Raw genomic sequence first — 14,652 nt, 5'->3', positions numbered from 1 at the left:
CAGATCACTGCAGGACTGCAACCAGTACACAAGTGTTTGTCAGAACCATATTGTGGTGATTAAATCAGGCTGGTTGATATGCTCGGAAGCCTGCTAAATGTATCCCATTTCAGCCACGTCATTGTCGAGAAAGAGTTCATTGGCATAGGAAGCATGTTGGTTGGGGTCAGCAGCAATAGTCCAGAGTGATGTTCTCCAACAAATTCTGTTTCACTGTGGCTAATGACTCTGGCTATTAGTTAATGTGGAGAGAGGTGGGAACACATTACACACCACAGAATGCTCATGGACATCATCGGTATGACCTCAGCTTTATATTGTGGGCAGGCATTATGCATAACAGCCGAACATTTCTGCATATCATTGTGCGAGGTACCATTACAGCACAGTGGTATTGCTGGGAGATTATTCTGGATCATGTCCACCTCTTTAGGGTGTGGTAAGTTCCAGCTTTGTTTATGGATGACAGTGCCTGTCCACACAGGACCACTGTGGTGTCAAACACATCGGAAAGTGAGGATATTGAATGTATGGAATGGCCCCTGTAGAACATATCTGGGATGTTCTTGGCAGACACATTCCTCAATGGACATCCCCTCTCTGAACTGTGTAAGAACTGAAAACTGCCTTGAGAGTGGAGTGGGGCAATATCCCCAATGATCTCTCAGCTGTTTGGTAGTCTGTGTGCAAAATGTGCATTAGTGCCAGAGGAGGCCATATTCCTTACTGAGAAATCAATATCAACCTTCATGTTGGGAATCTGACCTGTGTCAAAAATGAACATTATTTATGCCTTTTATCCTGCTTTCCCCTGTGGTGAAATAAGTACCCATTTTTTATAGTAAATATACCACTCCAACTCTGTTATATACTTACTGTGTTCACTGTCATTTGTCATTGCCTGTTATTATTCCTATACAACAATGTGTCTGTTCCATAGCAGTTGTCAAGCATTGTGTACAGCAGTCATCTGCACTTTTTTTCCCTTAGCTTGGGACATTGCAGTGAGCAAGAAATTGGCAGTAAATGCAAGCTAAGTAAGGGGTCGTAGCCATAGAGTACCCTCTGTAAAACCAAATTGGGATTCAGTTTGGACCTAGTGACTTAGTTGTCTTGTAGTTACTTCTCTGCTCCATCAATACCTATTACTGTGTCCTCTATATGAAAGTCTGTGTGGTGGTCAAACAATGGTATGTTTGTATTATCTTCTTGTGTGAATGATTTCTTAAATGCAAAATTTAAAACCTTAGCTTACCATTTGCTGGCATCTATTGTGGCACCAGACTGGATAGAAGCCTTCAACCTACTTAGTGATGTTACGTAGAACTAGATTTTGCTTGGGTTCTTGGCAATATTTTTTGCTAAGGTATGATAGTGGATGTTGCTGTATACTTCACGCATTGTTGTTTTACAGATTCACTTAATTTCCATTAAGTTTTGCCTGTTGTCATTAGTGTGTTCTTTCAGAACAAAGTGTGCAATAGTCTGCTGCTGCATCAGCATTTTCTGAATTCTGTTACTAACCCTTCCAGTATCACAGAGGTCAATGTGATCCCATAAGCACACCCATAATATGTGTATCCCTTGTTTCCAAAACTATTGTTTTCAAAATATGACAGTCTCCCTCCGAGTCAGTTGTATCCAATGATTTTATGTCCAGTTTTATATTTACAACAGATAAAAATGTATTCATTTTTTCCACTGAATTATGTGACCCACAATCTAATTTCTTTTTGTGTTTTAAATGCAACATTTATGAAATTATAATTGACTGTTACATAGAAGAGCTGTAATAATATTTTTATGTTATTTCATTAAAATACTGTCAATTTCTCCCATGTAAACTGCTTGGAGTCTTTACGACACCAGTGGTACTCTGTGAAACAAAAACCTGGTAATATGGTAATATCAGGATTAAACCACAGTAGGTTTAGTCATCCTTAATCCACTGGCTTGACACATACTTCTTCAGAATGCAATTAAAAATCAGTTTAAACTTCGCCCATAATTCCTCTACATTCATCGTACTGGAACTAAATGATGTCAACTCATTGTCCTAGTGGTGTGCTAACAACTTCCTATCTGCTGTTTCTAGGAGAAATGCTCGCATAGCCTTCTTGGCAGTTTTATTAACTACAGTAATGATAATAAGATATAATCACATGATCTTTGTACCAACTGTTGATGAGCTCAGGCCTGTTTGTAGCTACATGGTTTAAAATATTTCCATCGCGTGTGGTCTACCCAACCAGCTACTCAAAACAGTTTTTGGAAAACATCTTCAAAATGACCTTACAAAACTGTTTGTTTCTACCACCTTTAATGAATCCATAGAGGTCCCAGGCTATACGTGGCAGGTTAAAGTTGTCTCCAACAAATATTGGACGCGCTAGGTGCAGCGGAGTGTGCGCTGATATGAAATTTCCTGGCAGATTAAAACTGTGTGCCCGACCGAGACTCGAACTCGGGACCTTTGCCTTTCGCGGGCAAGTGCTCTAGAGCACTTGAGCACTTGACCGCGAAAGGCAAAGGTCCCGAGTTCGAGTCTCGGTCGGGCACACAGTTTTAATCTGCCAGGAAATTTCATATCAGCACACACTCCGCTGCAGAGTGAAAATCTCATTCTGGAAACATCCACCAGGCTGTGGCTAAGCCATGTCTCCACTAGATCTTTTCTTTCAGGAGTGCTAGTTCTGCAAGGTTCGCAGAAGAGCTTCTGTAAAGTTTGGAAGGTAGGAGACGAGATACTGGCAGAAGTAAAGCTGTGAGTACCGGGCGTGAGTCGTGCTTCGGTAGCTCAGATGGTAGAGCACTTGCCCGCGAAGGGCAAAGGTCCCGAGTTCGAGTCTCGGTCGGGCACACAGTTTTAAACTGCCAGGAAGTTTCAGTATTGATGTGGCTATTCAGTGTATGACACCAGCCATTCTTTTGGCTGCCACCCAAGATATCCCCTCTTTGTTTCCTCAGGATCCCCCGTTCAGAAGACAGCACCTTGGTGTACCCCAGAGATTGCTGCTGCCATTAGAGGTCGTAGGTGAGCTCTCCACCATAAATGGCACCCTTCATTGGAGCACCTCATTGCCTTTAAATGGCTCTGTGCCCACATCTGTTGCCTCATAAAACGATGACAGCAAGAATTCTGGTAACTGTACGTTTGTACCGTTGGATCATGTACCTCTCCATCACAACTGTGGCCAAATATCATACACCTTCACAGTTGCCAGTCCCCTGCAGGTGTACCAAGTATTTTCGTAGATGGTACCATTTACTCTGATCCAGACACTGTTGCTGAACATTTTGCTGAGAATTACGCCCACGCATCTGCGTCTGAGAACTGCCACCCAGCCTTCTGGCTCATTAAACAGCAGGTGGAGTAAATGTGCCTATCAATTACTACCAGCCACCTGTAGCTGTATAATTCTCCATTCAGTGAATGGGAACTTCGGTGCCCAAGCTTATTGCCCTGATATGACCTGAGGGCCATACCGTATCCACAATCAAATACTGAAACATCTCTCTGTGCACTGTCAGCATCACATACTCGCCCCCTCTGTGATGAGAAAGCACGGTAGTTCCTGTGCTGAAACTGGCCCTGACCCCCTAGAGATGGACATTTATCGCCCAGTCAGCCTTAATGAAATTCTGTGCAAGTTGCTCGAATGCACGGTGAGCAAGTGGCTGTGTTGGCTGCTTGAGTTTTGGGGCCTATTGGCTGTGTCTCATGGCAGTTTTCGGAAAGACTGCCCCCACTGCTGATAATTTGGTTCATCTGTAGTCCATCATGCGAATGACCTTCGCTTTTCGTCAGCACCTCGTCAATGTTTCTTTCGATCTATGGAAGGCGTAAGACAGAACATGGCATCATCACATCCTTATTATGTTTCATGAGTACGGTCTCAGGGTCCACTCAGCATTTTTCTCAAGAACTTCCTGTCACACCATACACTCTGCATTCAATTTGGAGCTTCACTCAGTACTGATATCCAAGAGAACAAGGTCCCCCAGGGCTCTGTACTGAGAGTCCCTATCTTCTTGGCTGTCATCAATGGTCTTGCAGCGACTGTGGGGTCTTTGGTATCGCCCTCCTTGTATGCCTATGATGTTTGCTTTTATAATTGCTCCTCTAGTATGGGTGTCACCGATCATTGCCTTCAGGGTGCCGTACAAGTGGTGCAGTCATGAATTGTCACCCATGGCTTTCAATTTTTAGCTATCAAGACTTGTGTCATGCACACACCCAGAGCTTTACCTAGACGATCAATTACTACCTTTAGTTTATATGTACCACTTTCTGTGACTGGTCTTCGATTCCTGGCTGACGTCGCTTCCCCACCTTTGCCAACAGAAGTGAAAGAGCTGGCGACACCTCAATTCCCTTTGCTGCCTCAGTAATACTGGCTGGGGTGCAGATCGCTCTACCCCTTTGTGGCTCTACAAAGCCCTGATTCTGCCCCATATTGACTGTGGGAGTCTTCCATATGGTTCAGCATCATCCTTGGCACTGTGGATACTGGACATAATGCGTCATTATGGAGTCCAACTTGTGACAGGAGCCCCCAAGGGCTCAGCATTCACTTGCTGAGTACGGGCTTGGCAACCCCGGGGTCCTGAGCTGGGGACTGGTCAGCGCCGCCAGTCTCCTGTCATCGTAACCCTCGGACATGCTTCAGCGACCACCGTACGGTGCAGCGGTGCAATGTTGTGTGCTGCGGAGAATGGTAATCTTGGCTTGACCGCCTGGATTGCGAGGAAGGCCGACCTCTATAAAAACCCCTCAATCTTTCGGTGTGCTGCACGCCTAGAAGATGTATGGCTGTTGGGGTGGAACAGTCGCAAGTGGGCAACCTCTGGGGCACCTGCCGCACCCCAGTTGTATAAGGCTTACTCAGGCACGCGGGGCTCTGTCTGAGCGGACCTTTAGTTCCCTAGCTGCTCGTAGGACTGCAATGGACCCTTTGACCTCTACATTTCCCCCTACCAGTGGCTTGGGTGGGCCACTGGTAGGAGAACACACCCCATCGAAAAAGCGGCAATGCACTGCGAGTCCTCCAGCGCCTGGTGTTGCTAGAGATTTAACAGACTGTCGTAATGGAGCACATGCTGATAATCAGAATGTGTTTTTGATTATTAAACAGAAGGAGGGTAGCTTTGAGAGGGTTTCTCCCTTTAACATCCACAAGGGTCTTGAGGGAATTGCAGGAACACTGAAATATGTGAAGCGACACAATGGGACTCTGTTAGTTGAGACTTCTAGTTCCCGTCAAGTTGCTTCCCTTCGGAAAGCAACCTGTCTAAGAGAGTACGCTATCGAGACCGAGCTCCACTCCACTTTGAATTATATTAAGGGTGTTGTGACGTGTAGGGACTTGGTAGATATTCCCATAGACGAGTTAAAATCTGAGTGGGCTGACAAATGTATTGTTGACGTGCAGCATATTATGAAACGAGTCGATGGGGAACTCGTCAAATCTGACTCGTTTATTCTCATGTTCAGTTGCCCGAGACTCCCAGAGCATGTTAAAGCGGGTTTCTTAAGTTTGCCAGTACGGCCATATTTCCCCAACCCAATGCGCTGTTTTAAATGTCAGCGCTTTGGGCATACTACGTCGGGGTGCAATGGGATAGCCACTTGTGGTAAATGTGGCCAGCCTGCCCATGACGGAGCCGATTGTTCATTGCCTGTGAAGTGCGTGAATTGCTCTGGGAGTTACCCTGTCTGGAGCCAGATCTGCCCCATCTATCCCGAAGAACGGAAGGTACAGGAGATTAAAACATCTAAGCTCATCCCCTATGGTGAGGCCAAGAAGGTCTTTAAGGTCATGCAACCTCCTGTGTTTTCAACATCTTTCGCTTCCGCTCTGAAAAAACCGGTACAAATGGCCACTGTTGCTACGCAAACGGAGGTTGCTAGTGTTAGCACTAATACCAGCGTTTGCCAGTGCACTTATGCTGCTGCAGTTGTTTTGCAACCTGCGGCTCTCCTTGCTGCGTCGGACAAGGCCGTGGTTGCTGACATTGGGGTACTTCCTGCCTCTCCCCATATGGCGCCTTCTGCTCAGGCGAGTAAAGCTCCAACTGTTGACAAGGCTGTGCATTCTAAACCCCCCAAGACAAAGACGCCGAAGGTGAAGGTTTTGCCACCTGAGGAGACTAGTCAGGATCGGTCCAATGACGAGGCCATCGTACTGTCTGACATCTCCCGTGGGTCGTCATCGGATCTTATGGACATTGATGTCGACCGTGGGCGATCTTCTCGCCCCAGGAATAAATCTCCGGCCAGTACGGGCTCTCCTCCAAAGCACAGAGGCAGGGTGAAAGTTCAGCCACTCTGATCACTGGCTCCCATATTACAGTGGAACCTGAATGGGTTCAGGACGCATGTGGCCGAATTACAACTCCTTGTATGAGAGTGCCCTTTGTGCTTATGTCTCCAAGAGACACATTTTCGGGCCACTGATGCTCCTTTTTTTAGGGGGCTATATCGAATAGATGGTCTGACGGGGGAAAGGGCAAAGGGTGGTGTTGCGGTTTTTGTCCGTGACATGCACCCCTCATCTGAGCTCCCTCTCGTCACCGACTTGCAAGCAGTTGCAGTTGACATTCTTGTGGGTCGGAGGCTCACAGTCTTTTCAGTTTATTTACCGCCTCAGGATGAAATAGACTCTGAGGCTCTCACAGACCTTATTAGCCAACTCCCCCCACCCATTTCTTCTTCTGGGGGACTTCAATGCTCATAATGTCTTATGGGGCTCTCCGACTACTTGCCCCAGGGGTCGCATTCTGGAAAGCCTCATGATGTCTGAAGAACTGTGCATCCTCAACTCTGGTGCTCCCACTCATTTCTGTACTGCTTCCGGGTTGTCATAGGCTATTGACCTTTCCTTTTGCTCTCCAGCACTCGCGGATTCTGCTCTGTAGGAGGCTGCTGCTGACCTCCATTCTAGTGACCACTTCCCCCTTTGGATTCGCCTCCTGGATGAGGCTGTGGCATTACCAGTGCACCTCTGCAGAGCTGACTGGACACTTTTCAGCCAACTGGCTGTTTTGGAACACCGTGCCAGTGTCCATGAATGGGTTGACCATGTTACAGCTGTGATCTCCCATGCTGCTGAATTGTCAATCCCACGGTCATCCGGTCATCCCAAGAGGCATCCTGTCCCTTGGTGGACCACTGAGTGCTGCTCAGCCATCAGAGTCCGCCGTGCAGCTCTGTGCTGCTTCAAGTGCCGTCCCTCAGCTGACAATCTTGTGGCCTTTCGGGTGGCAAGGGCCAAAGCGCGGCGAGTGATGAAAGAGAGCAAATGACGGTCATGCCAATCGTTCTTGAACTCCATCTCTCGCTCCACTAGCTCTATGAAAGCCATCAGAAGGATTTCCGGGAAACTCAGCCATCTACCTGTCACGGCATTGCTGCATGAGAGAGACATTGCCCAAACACTGGCCATGCATTTTGCAGACTCTACCATCACTATTAAGTATGATCCAGATTTCTGCCACTACCGCACTGCCATCGAGAGGGGTCACTTGGACTTCCGGTCTCTAAATTCTGAACCCTACAACTGCCCCTTCACAATGTGGGAACTGGATTCGGCACTGTCTGTGGCTCATGATACTGCGCATGGTCATGATCAAATCCGGTACAGCATGCTGCGGCACTTGTTGCTGCCATCCAAGGAAGTTCTCCTAAACTGTTTTAATATGATATGGTTATCCGGCACGTACCCTGACTCGTGGAGGGAGGCGATTTTGATTCCCCTCCTCAAACCAGGGAAGGACCGAACGCATCCCAGTAGTTATCAAAGTATTGCTTTGACGAGCTGTGTCGGGAAGACGTTGGAACGCATGGTCAACCATCGCCTGGTTTGGCTGCTCGAGACCAGGCAGCTCCTTAGCCCCTCTCAGTGTGGATTTCGGAGATGTCGTTCAACTATAGACAACTTGACCCTGCTTGAGGCGGCCATCCAGCAGGCCTTCCTACGTAATCAGCATTGTCTAGGTATATTCTTTGACATTAATAAGGCATATGACACTACTTGGTGCCGCCTTATCCTCAATCAACTCCATGAGTGGGGCTTTCGTGGCCGTCTCCCCGTCTTCATTCGGTCCTTTCTTTCTCACCGCCTCTTTCGGTATTGGGTTGGTAATGTGCTGTCTCATTTGTACATGCAGGAGAATGGTGTTCCTCAGGGCAGTGTTTTAAGTGTCACCCTCTTTGCCGTCGCTATTAACAGTATCACGTCCACTATCCGGAGTCCTGCCCAATGCTCCTTGTTTGTGGTCGATTTTGCTGTTTTCTGTTCTTCCCCCAGTCTTGTCACTGCTAGTCGGCAGTTGCAGCTTACGATAAAGTGCTTAGAGGCATGGACTGTGAAGACGGGTTTTACCTTTTCTGCAGACAAATGTGTGTATGTTCATTTTAATCGTTCTCGGCGTCCTTTTACCTCCCCTGAATTGCGTCTGAGGGACACCGTTCTTCCTTTTAGAGACACTGTGAGGTTCCTGGGCCTCACTTTTGATTCCAAGTTGTCGTGGTTGCCTCATCTTAAAGACCTCAAGGTGCGGGCCCTGAAGGCACTGAATATTTTGAAGTGTCTGAGCCATCAGTCCTGGGGAGCAGATCGGGCGCATCTGCTGCAGTTTTATAGGGCTTTCGTCCGATTGCGTCTTGACTATGCTTGCACCGTGTATGGGTCAGCAAGGCCTTCATATCTGAAGATTCTTGATGCAGTACACCATGAGGGTATCAGGCTGGCCACGGGTGCCTTCCGTACCAGTCCCATCCCCAGCCTGTGTGGTGAGGCAGGGGAATCGCCGCTCGCCATCCGGCAGAAACTCTTCATGGTGCGACGGGTGTGTCATTTCCTTGCCTGTCCTACCTCCCCTGCGTACCCTACCATTGCCCGACTGCCTAGGAACGTCTCTCTTCCAGTCGTCCCAGGGCAACAAGACCATTTGGGATTCGGGCCAAGCATTTGCTTGAGTCCCTTGGTGTGGAGCGTGTGGCCCCCCAACGACAAGGTTTTACTCGCCTGCCTCCCTGGTTGCTCCAGAGGCCCAGCATCTTTCTAGACTTGTCGGAGTACCGGAGGAGCTGCCCTCCAGCGTTTTTTTTTTACCTCCTTATTTTACACCAGCATCCGGACCATGTACCTGTATTTACGGATGGCTCTAAACAGGGGGACTCTGTTGGTTGTGCTGTTGTTTTCCCTGATCGAGTCGTCAAGTTACGGCTTCCTGCTGCGTTTACCATCTTTGATGCCGAATTGTTTGCGATCTTGCGGGCATTGGAGCAGATGAGATGTGTTCCCAGTCTTAAGTTCCTCATCTGTTCTGACTCCCTGGGTGCCCTTCAGACCATGCAACACTTGTAGCCAGCAGATACGATCGTCGAGAACATCCATGATGCTGTATTCCACCTGCAACGGCAGGGGAAGGAGGTTTCCTTCTGCTGGGTGCCGGGGCACGTGGGTATTAGGGGAAACAAACTGGCAGATGTGGCTGCCAAAGATGAGTGTTCTCTCTCTTACGTTGTTGAATGTGCCGTCCCCCTTCATGCTGTTACCTCCCTTTTGCATTTTCTTGTTATGCGTCAATGGGAAGAGGAGTGGCTGGCAGTTGGTGACAATAAGCTGTGTCTGGTCAAGGCCACTATGCGACCATGGCGTACGTCCTACCAGTCATGCAGGCGGAATGAGGTTCTCCTCACTCGCCTCCGCATCGGCCACAGTCCTTTAACACATGGTTTTTTACTCCGGCGGGAGGACCCCCCAATCTGCAGTGCTTGTGGCGTCCAGATTACTGTCCATCACATTTTACTTGACTGTCTTTTATTCTCTGACCAGAGGGCGGTGGTTTCCTTGCCACCGGATTTGCCCTCTATTTTGCAAGAAGACGCAACGACTGTGGTTAAGGTCTTACGGTTTTGTGTCCTGTCCAATTTATTGCCTCGGATTTTAGGGAGAGGGTTTTAATGTACTGCTGGGTAACTGGCTCACCCAGGTTTTAGGTAAGAGGTCTGCCAGTCACGATTACCTCCTTGTTTCCCTTCGGTTTCTGTTCTCTTTTCCTTGTCTTTCCTTTCCTTTTTTAGTGTGTTCCTTCTCCTCTTGTTTTGCCTCTGTATGTGGGGATTAGGAACTGCGTCAGGTCAGCGTCTTTTAGCCATTCTCCTTAATCGCTGTTCGTCTTAGTCCCGTCACTACATGTGTTCCCGTTTTATGTGCTTGGGCGCTGATGACCGGGCTGTTTAGTGCCCGTAAACCTCTCTCTCTCTCTCTCTCTCTCTCTCTCTCTCTCTCACACACACACACACACACACACACACACACACACATTGTGACAGGAGCCTTGCAAGCTAACCCTGTGAACAGCCTACTAATCAAGGCCGGAGTCTCTCCATTACCAGTCAGGTGCTAACAACAGCTGCTGAATTACACTATACATGTTTTTAACTTCCCTGAACATCCCAATTACTGTATCCTTTTCCATGGAAGGGAGTTCCACCTCCCAGAACAGCGACCCAGAACTGGGTTTACAATTGCTGTGCACACCTCCATTGTCTATGTTTAGAACTGCAACTTTGTCCATTGTCGCCTCTGGTCAGGGAGACATCACATCTACCCCCCTAGTGTGTACCATGACTTCGGATTTGCCTCAAAGTTGTCTTTGGTGCTAAAGGTTCCATTGACACCACATTTTCTTGCTGCCTGTTCTTGGATGTCCTGGGGACACATTTGGTTTCAGAAGAGGTATTCAGCGACAAATAGGCCAGACGTCTGCAGTGTGTTCACTGCTGAATTGATCGCCATTAAATTAGCCCTCAGCCATTTTGTCCTTGCATCGGCAAGAGTATCCCAGTCTGTAGTGACTTTCTCAGTAACCTTCAGGCTATAGCCCAGTGCTACTCTACTCACCTTCTGGTTATGGATATCCAGGATCTTGTCTCTGGCCTCCATCAAGCTGTGGGATCAGTTGTTTTTGTTTGGATCAATGGTCATGTTGGGATTTCGGGGCAAATGAAGAAGCTGACTGGTTGGCCAAGCTGGACACCAGGATACTGATTCTGGAAATGGGGGTCGCAGAACCAGACCTTCAGTCATTTATACGTCATCAATTGTTGGAAGTCTGAATCTCGGAATGGTCAACTCTGATCTTTCCAAACTGAGGGCAGTTACGGAGACCATGACCACATGGCAGTCTTCCCTTTGTGCTTCTTGGAGGGAATGCACTGTCCTCAGTTGACTCTGCATTGACCACACTTAACCGACCCATGGCCACATCCACAGATATGTGGACCCCCCCCACTGCCGATGCGGAGCCCACCTGACCGCTGCCCACTTACTCATCGGCTGCCCTAATTTGGCTGCTTTGAGGCAGTATCTTAATGTTCCTGACATGCTCCCTCTGCTACTAACAGATGACCCCCCACTGATCTGGTGGTTTCTGTTCCTCCCTGTAAGGTAGGGCTTTTTGGCCTCATTTACCACCAGAGGGGTTGGTGGGGCAAACCACATCCCCCCCCCCCCCCCGCCGCCCTCCAGGATTCCCTTGGTGACCCCCTCTAATTTTTTGGTTTTAATGCCTTGTCTTGACAGATTTTTTAATAACTTGTCTGCACTGTTGTTTCCCGGGCTTTTATCTCTGTTTTTTATTTGACATTCCAGAAGTTGCTTTACGCCTCCTTCCTTCGACAACCACTTCCGATTTGCCACTTAAAGGGTTAAGGGGCTCATGACCTTGCAGTTCAGTACCTTGCACTCCAAACCAGGTATCCCACTGGCCCGCTCCTAATTGAGACATGACCATCACTGGCCCTGAGGCAAAACCAGTTTCTTTCAGAAAACACAGCAATCCTCCACCCTGTCATCCAATGAGCTCTCACTGGTCATTGCTGGTGTTGTCCTTGAAGTAAATGATTTGAAGCAGATTATCAAGTCTCTGGGGTGCCAACTGTTACTCAAACAGCTGCTGCAGATGTAGTACGATGTGCCAGAGCCATACACAACACAATGATCTCTCTTGGTAGTGCCCAGTGGGCTTCTGGAGCCTGGTCTTCTTGCAATCGTACATTCTCAATACCATCAACTCTCCCCCTGTGGGTTCGGCGGTTAGAATAGGCTCGCGGTATTCCTGCCTGTCGTAAGAGGCGACTAAAAGGAGTCTCAAAAGTTTCGGCCTTCTGTGATGGTCCCCTGTAGAGTTTGACCTCCATATATCAAAATACTTCCGAAGAGAGAGCCGATTGGGGAAGGGCGCCTTACTTAGTGCATTGTGTCCATCTTGCGATCAGACCTTTCACCAGCTTATTCGTCACTGAATTGCAGTCCTGCCCGCTCACCATCTCTTGCGCATGACTCTGTTTCAGTGTGCAGATTACACCTTGCACTGTGCAGTGCCTCTTTCTGCACCGACGGCGACCATGGACCACATGTTACCTAACATCCAGCACGGTAGCCAGTCCGTTGTGGTGGGGCTGCCATGTACCCCATTGGTTGTAGCCCCCTGACAACACAGGGATCGCTCTACTGATGCCTGCGCCGTTAACTCCCCTCGTATGCCAAGGAGTAGATGCCTATCCTCCTGGGGTATCAGGACTCCTGGCAACGGCCAGCCTTGTAGCCGTACTGCAGGACCTTGTTCAAACTGAGTGAGGTGTTGCTAGTGACATCTTTGTCATCTTGAAGGCATTCTTGACTAACATCAACTCGGCACGTCCAATCTTGGCGGTAACTAATGCTCATGACTGTTGTAGTGTGTGGGTAGAGCAAACCTGATTGCAACCTCATAGTGGCACTACTAACACCACTCTTTATGTGATTGGCACAAATTTGAATAGACATCTTCCAGATGTAGAAACATGCATACCACATTTTGTTCATGTCTCTCAACTCCTATTTGGTTTGTGATTTTTTTTAAAGGTGCATATTCTCAGCTAGTTTTCATAATGGTCAGCTCCAGTAATGTGAAATATTAATGAAACATTTTTTCCCCATCAGTGTATTTTGAATTCATCAAAGCTACATGTACTTCCAGAATTGATGTTCTTTGTTCTATATTTACTGTAACTTTTTGTGATACAGTTCAATAAAGCAATAATGTTTTAGCAAGTTGTTAATGTTTCTTTTTCAGGTTCGGTTTTTCCTATGTCAGAAGAAGATGAAAGCTCACAAAGGAACTAAGAAGCCACTTGTAATGCATGTTGTGAAAATAGGAATTGATCTATTTTTGCTGTTCATTGTAATGCATTTTTAATCATGTGCCATCTTTGTGTAGTGTTTATGGAATTAGTATTTAATGGTGTACACTAGTTTTAAAATTTTAAACATGCCTAACAATTGGGTTGTAATAGAAAATGGCATTGAAACTGTTACATGTGTGGTACTCTGCAGCTTGTAAGTATTTGTTAAAAGGTATCATGCTGCGCATTATGAGCTCCATAAAAAGAAGCCAGACCAGTATTAATGCACCATCACCAGTGGCATCCACCCAAATTCCAGTCTGACAATTAAGTATTTGTAAATGCAGTTGATGATGCACAGCAAAATGTCTTTTAACAGAAACTTACAGTATATTATAATCGGCAATTATTTTAAAATCAAGTTACACAAGAAATTCTAGAATGACTGATACATGAATTTCAAGGAAAATGTGGTGAATATTGTGAAATGACTGTTTCCATTTATTGGAACTGCTATTGTGCATTGAGTTGGAATATCAAGAAGTTCTAGCTATATTTGATATTTGGAACTCAAACAGTGCTTGTTGAATATTGGCACTATTTATATTTGCGGGAATTGTTGTAATAATATAGTTCACAGTTCAGTGTCGGAAGCATTTTACACTTTGGATGCAGTGCCAGTTTATATTTTAAAGTTCAGATTTAGTAAATCATGTAATGAATTTTATAGTACTGAAAATGAATGTGGAGCTATTTTTATATTTTTTTAAATAAAAATGTTTTTCAGCATTGATTTAATGTTAGTGACAGTGTTTATTGTTTTATTACATGTCACTATAGATCTATGTCCAGTAAAGTGAATTAAAGGTGGTATTCAGACAATCCAGGCATCATACCCAGAAGATGTGCATATGATGTATGTGACCATCAAAGTGTACTGCAAAGGTACTGAAGACCTCAGGATATATATTTACCTTTTTGAAATAGGAATAAGATGGAATCCAGTTATTGTAGAGTCCCCTGGACGGGAAAATATAAGGGTTAGTGTTAATTTTGGGTGGGGAGGGGAGCTTCCATCAATTCAGAGTGACAGAAGGTTTCACTGACTTCACCAGCTTGTTAACTAGAGCTGTTTGGCCCCAGTGTGTTCATGACACTACCTCCAACAACACAGTAGTGCTTGCTAATGAAATTAGTGTCAGTAGACAGGGAGCATTTGCATATGATGATGAAATGAAACGAGTTGTCAGCATTTATGCTAAATCTTATCATGAAACTGCTATGTTAATTTCAAAATGTTTCTGAACATTGTATAGTAACTTATATGTACAGTTAACTCGATAACAGAAGGGGTATTCTAACTTTCTATGATCTTATGCACCTGAGAAAGAATGGACAAATAGCAAGGAAACAGGGGGAAAAAGTGTTATAACTCGGTATTTAAAACTTGGATACACGCAGCAGCATTAGGCCAC

General features: G+C 46.5%; 1 protein-coding gene across 6 annotated transcripts in view; it reads left to right on the top strand.

Annotated features, from left to right (window-relative positions):
• Nucleotides 1-13,970, top strand: part of LOC126299140 (uncharacterized) — a 159,942-nt gene extending 145,972 nt beyond the window's left edge. For all 6 annotated transcript variants that reach the window (XM_049990905.1, XM_049990903.1, XM_049990907.1 and 3 more), the window contains one exon: nucleotides 13,129-13,970. In XM_049990905.1, coding sequence (XP_049846862.1) covers nucleotides 13,129-13,178 — 50 coding nt within the window. In that variant the 3' untranslated portion in view covers nucleotides 13,179-13,970. The remainder of the gene's footprint in view (nucleotides 1-13,128) is intronic.
• Nucleotides 13,971-14,652: the final 682 nt, after the last annotated feature.

This window comes from Schistocerca gregaria, chromosome X, assembly GCF_023897955.1.
Source record: "Schistocerca gregaria isolate iqSchGreg1 chromosome X, iqSchGreg1.2, whole genome shotgun sequence".
In the NCBI taxonomy this organism is placed as follows: domain Eukaryota; kingdom Metazoa; phylum Arthropoda; class Insecta; order Orthoptera; family Acrididae; genus Schistocerca; species Schistocerca gregaria.
This window is presented reverse-complemented; position numbering and strand designations above follow the sequence as displayed.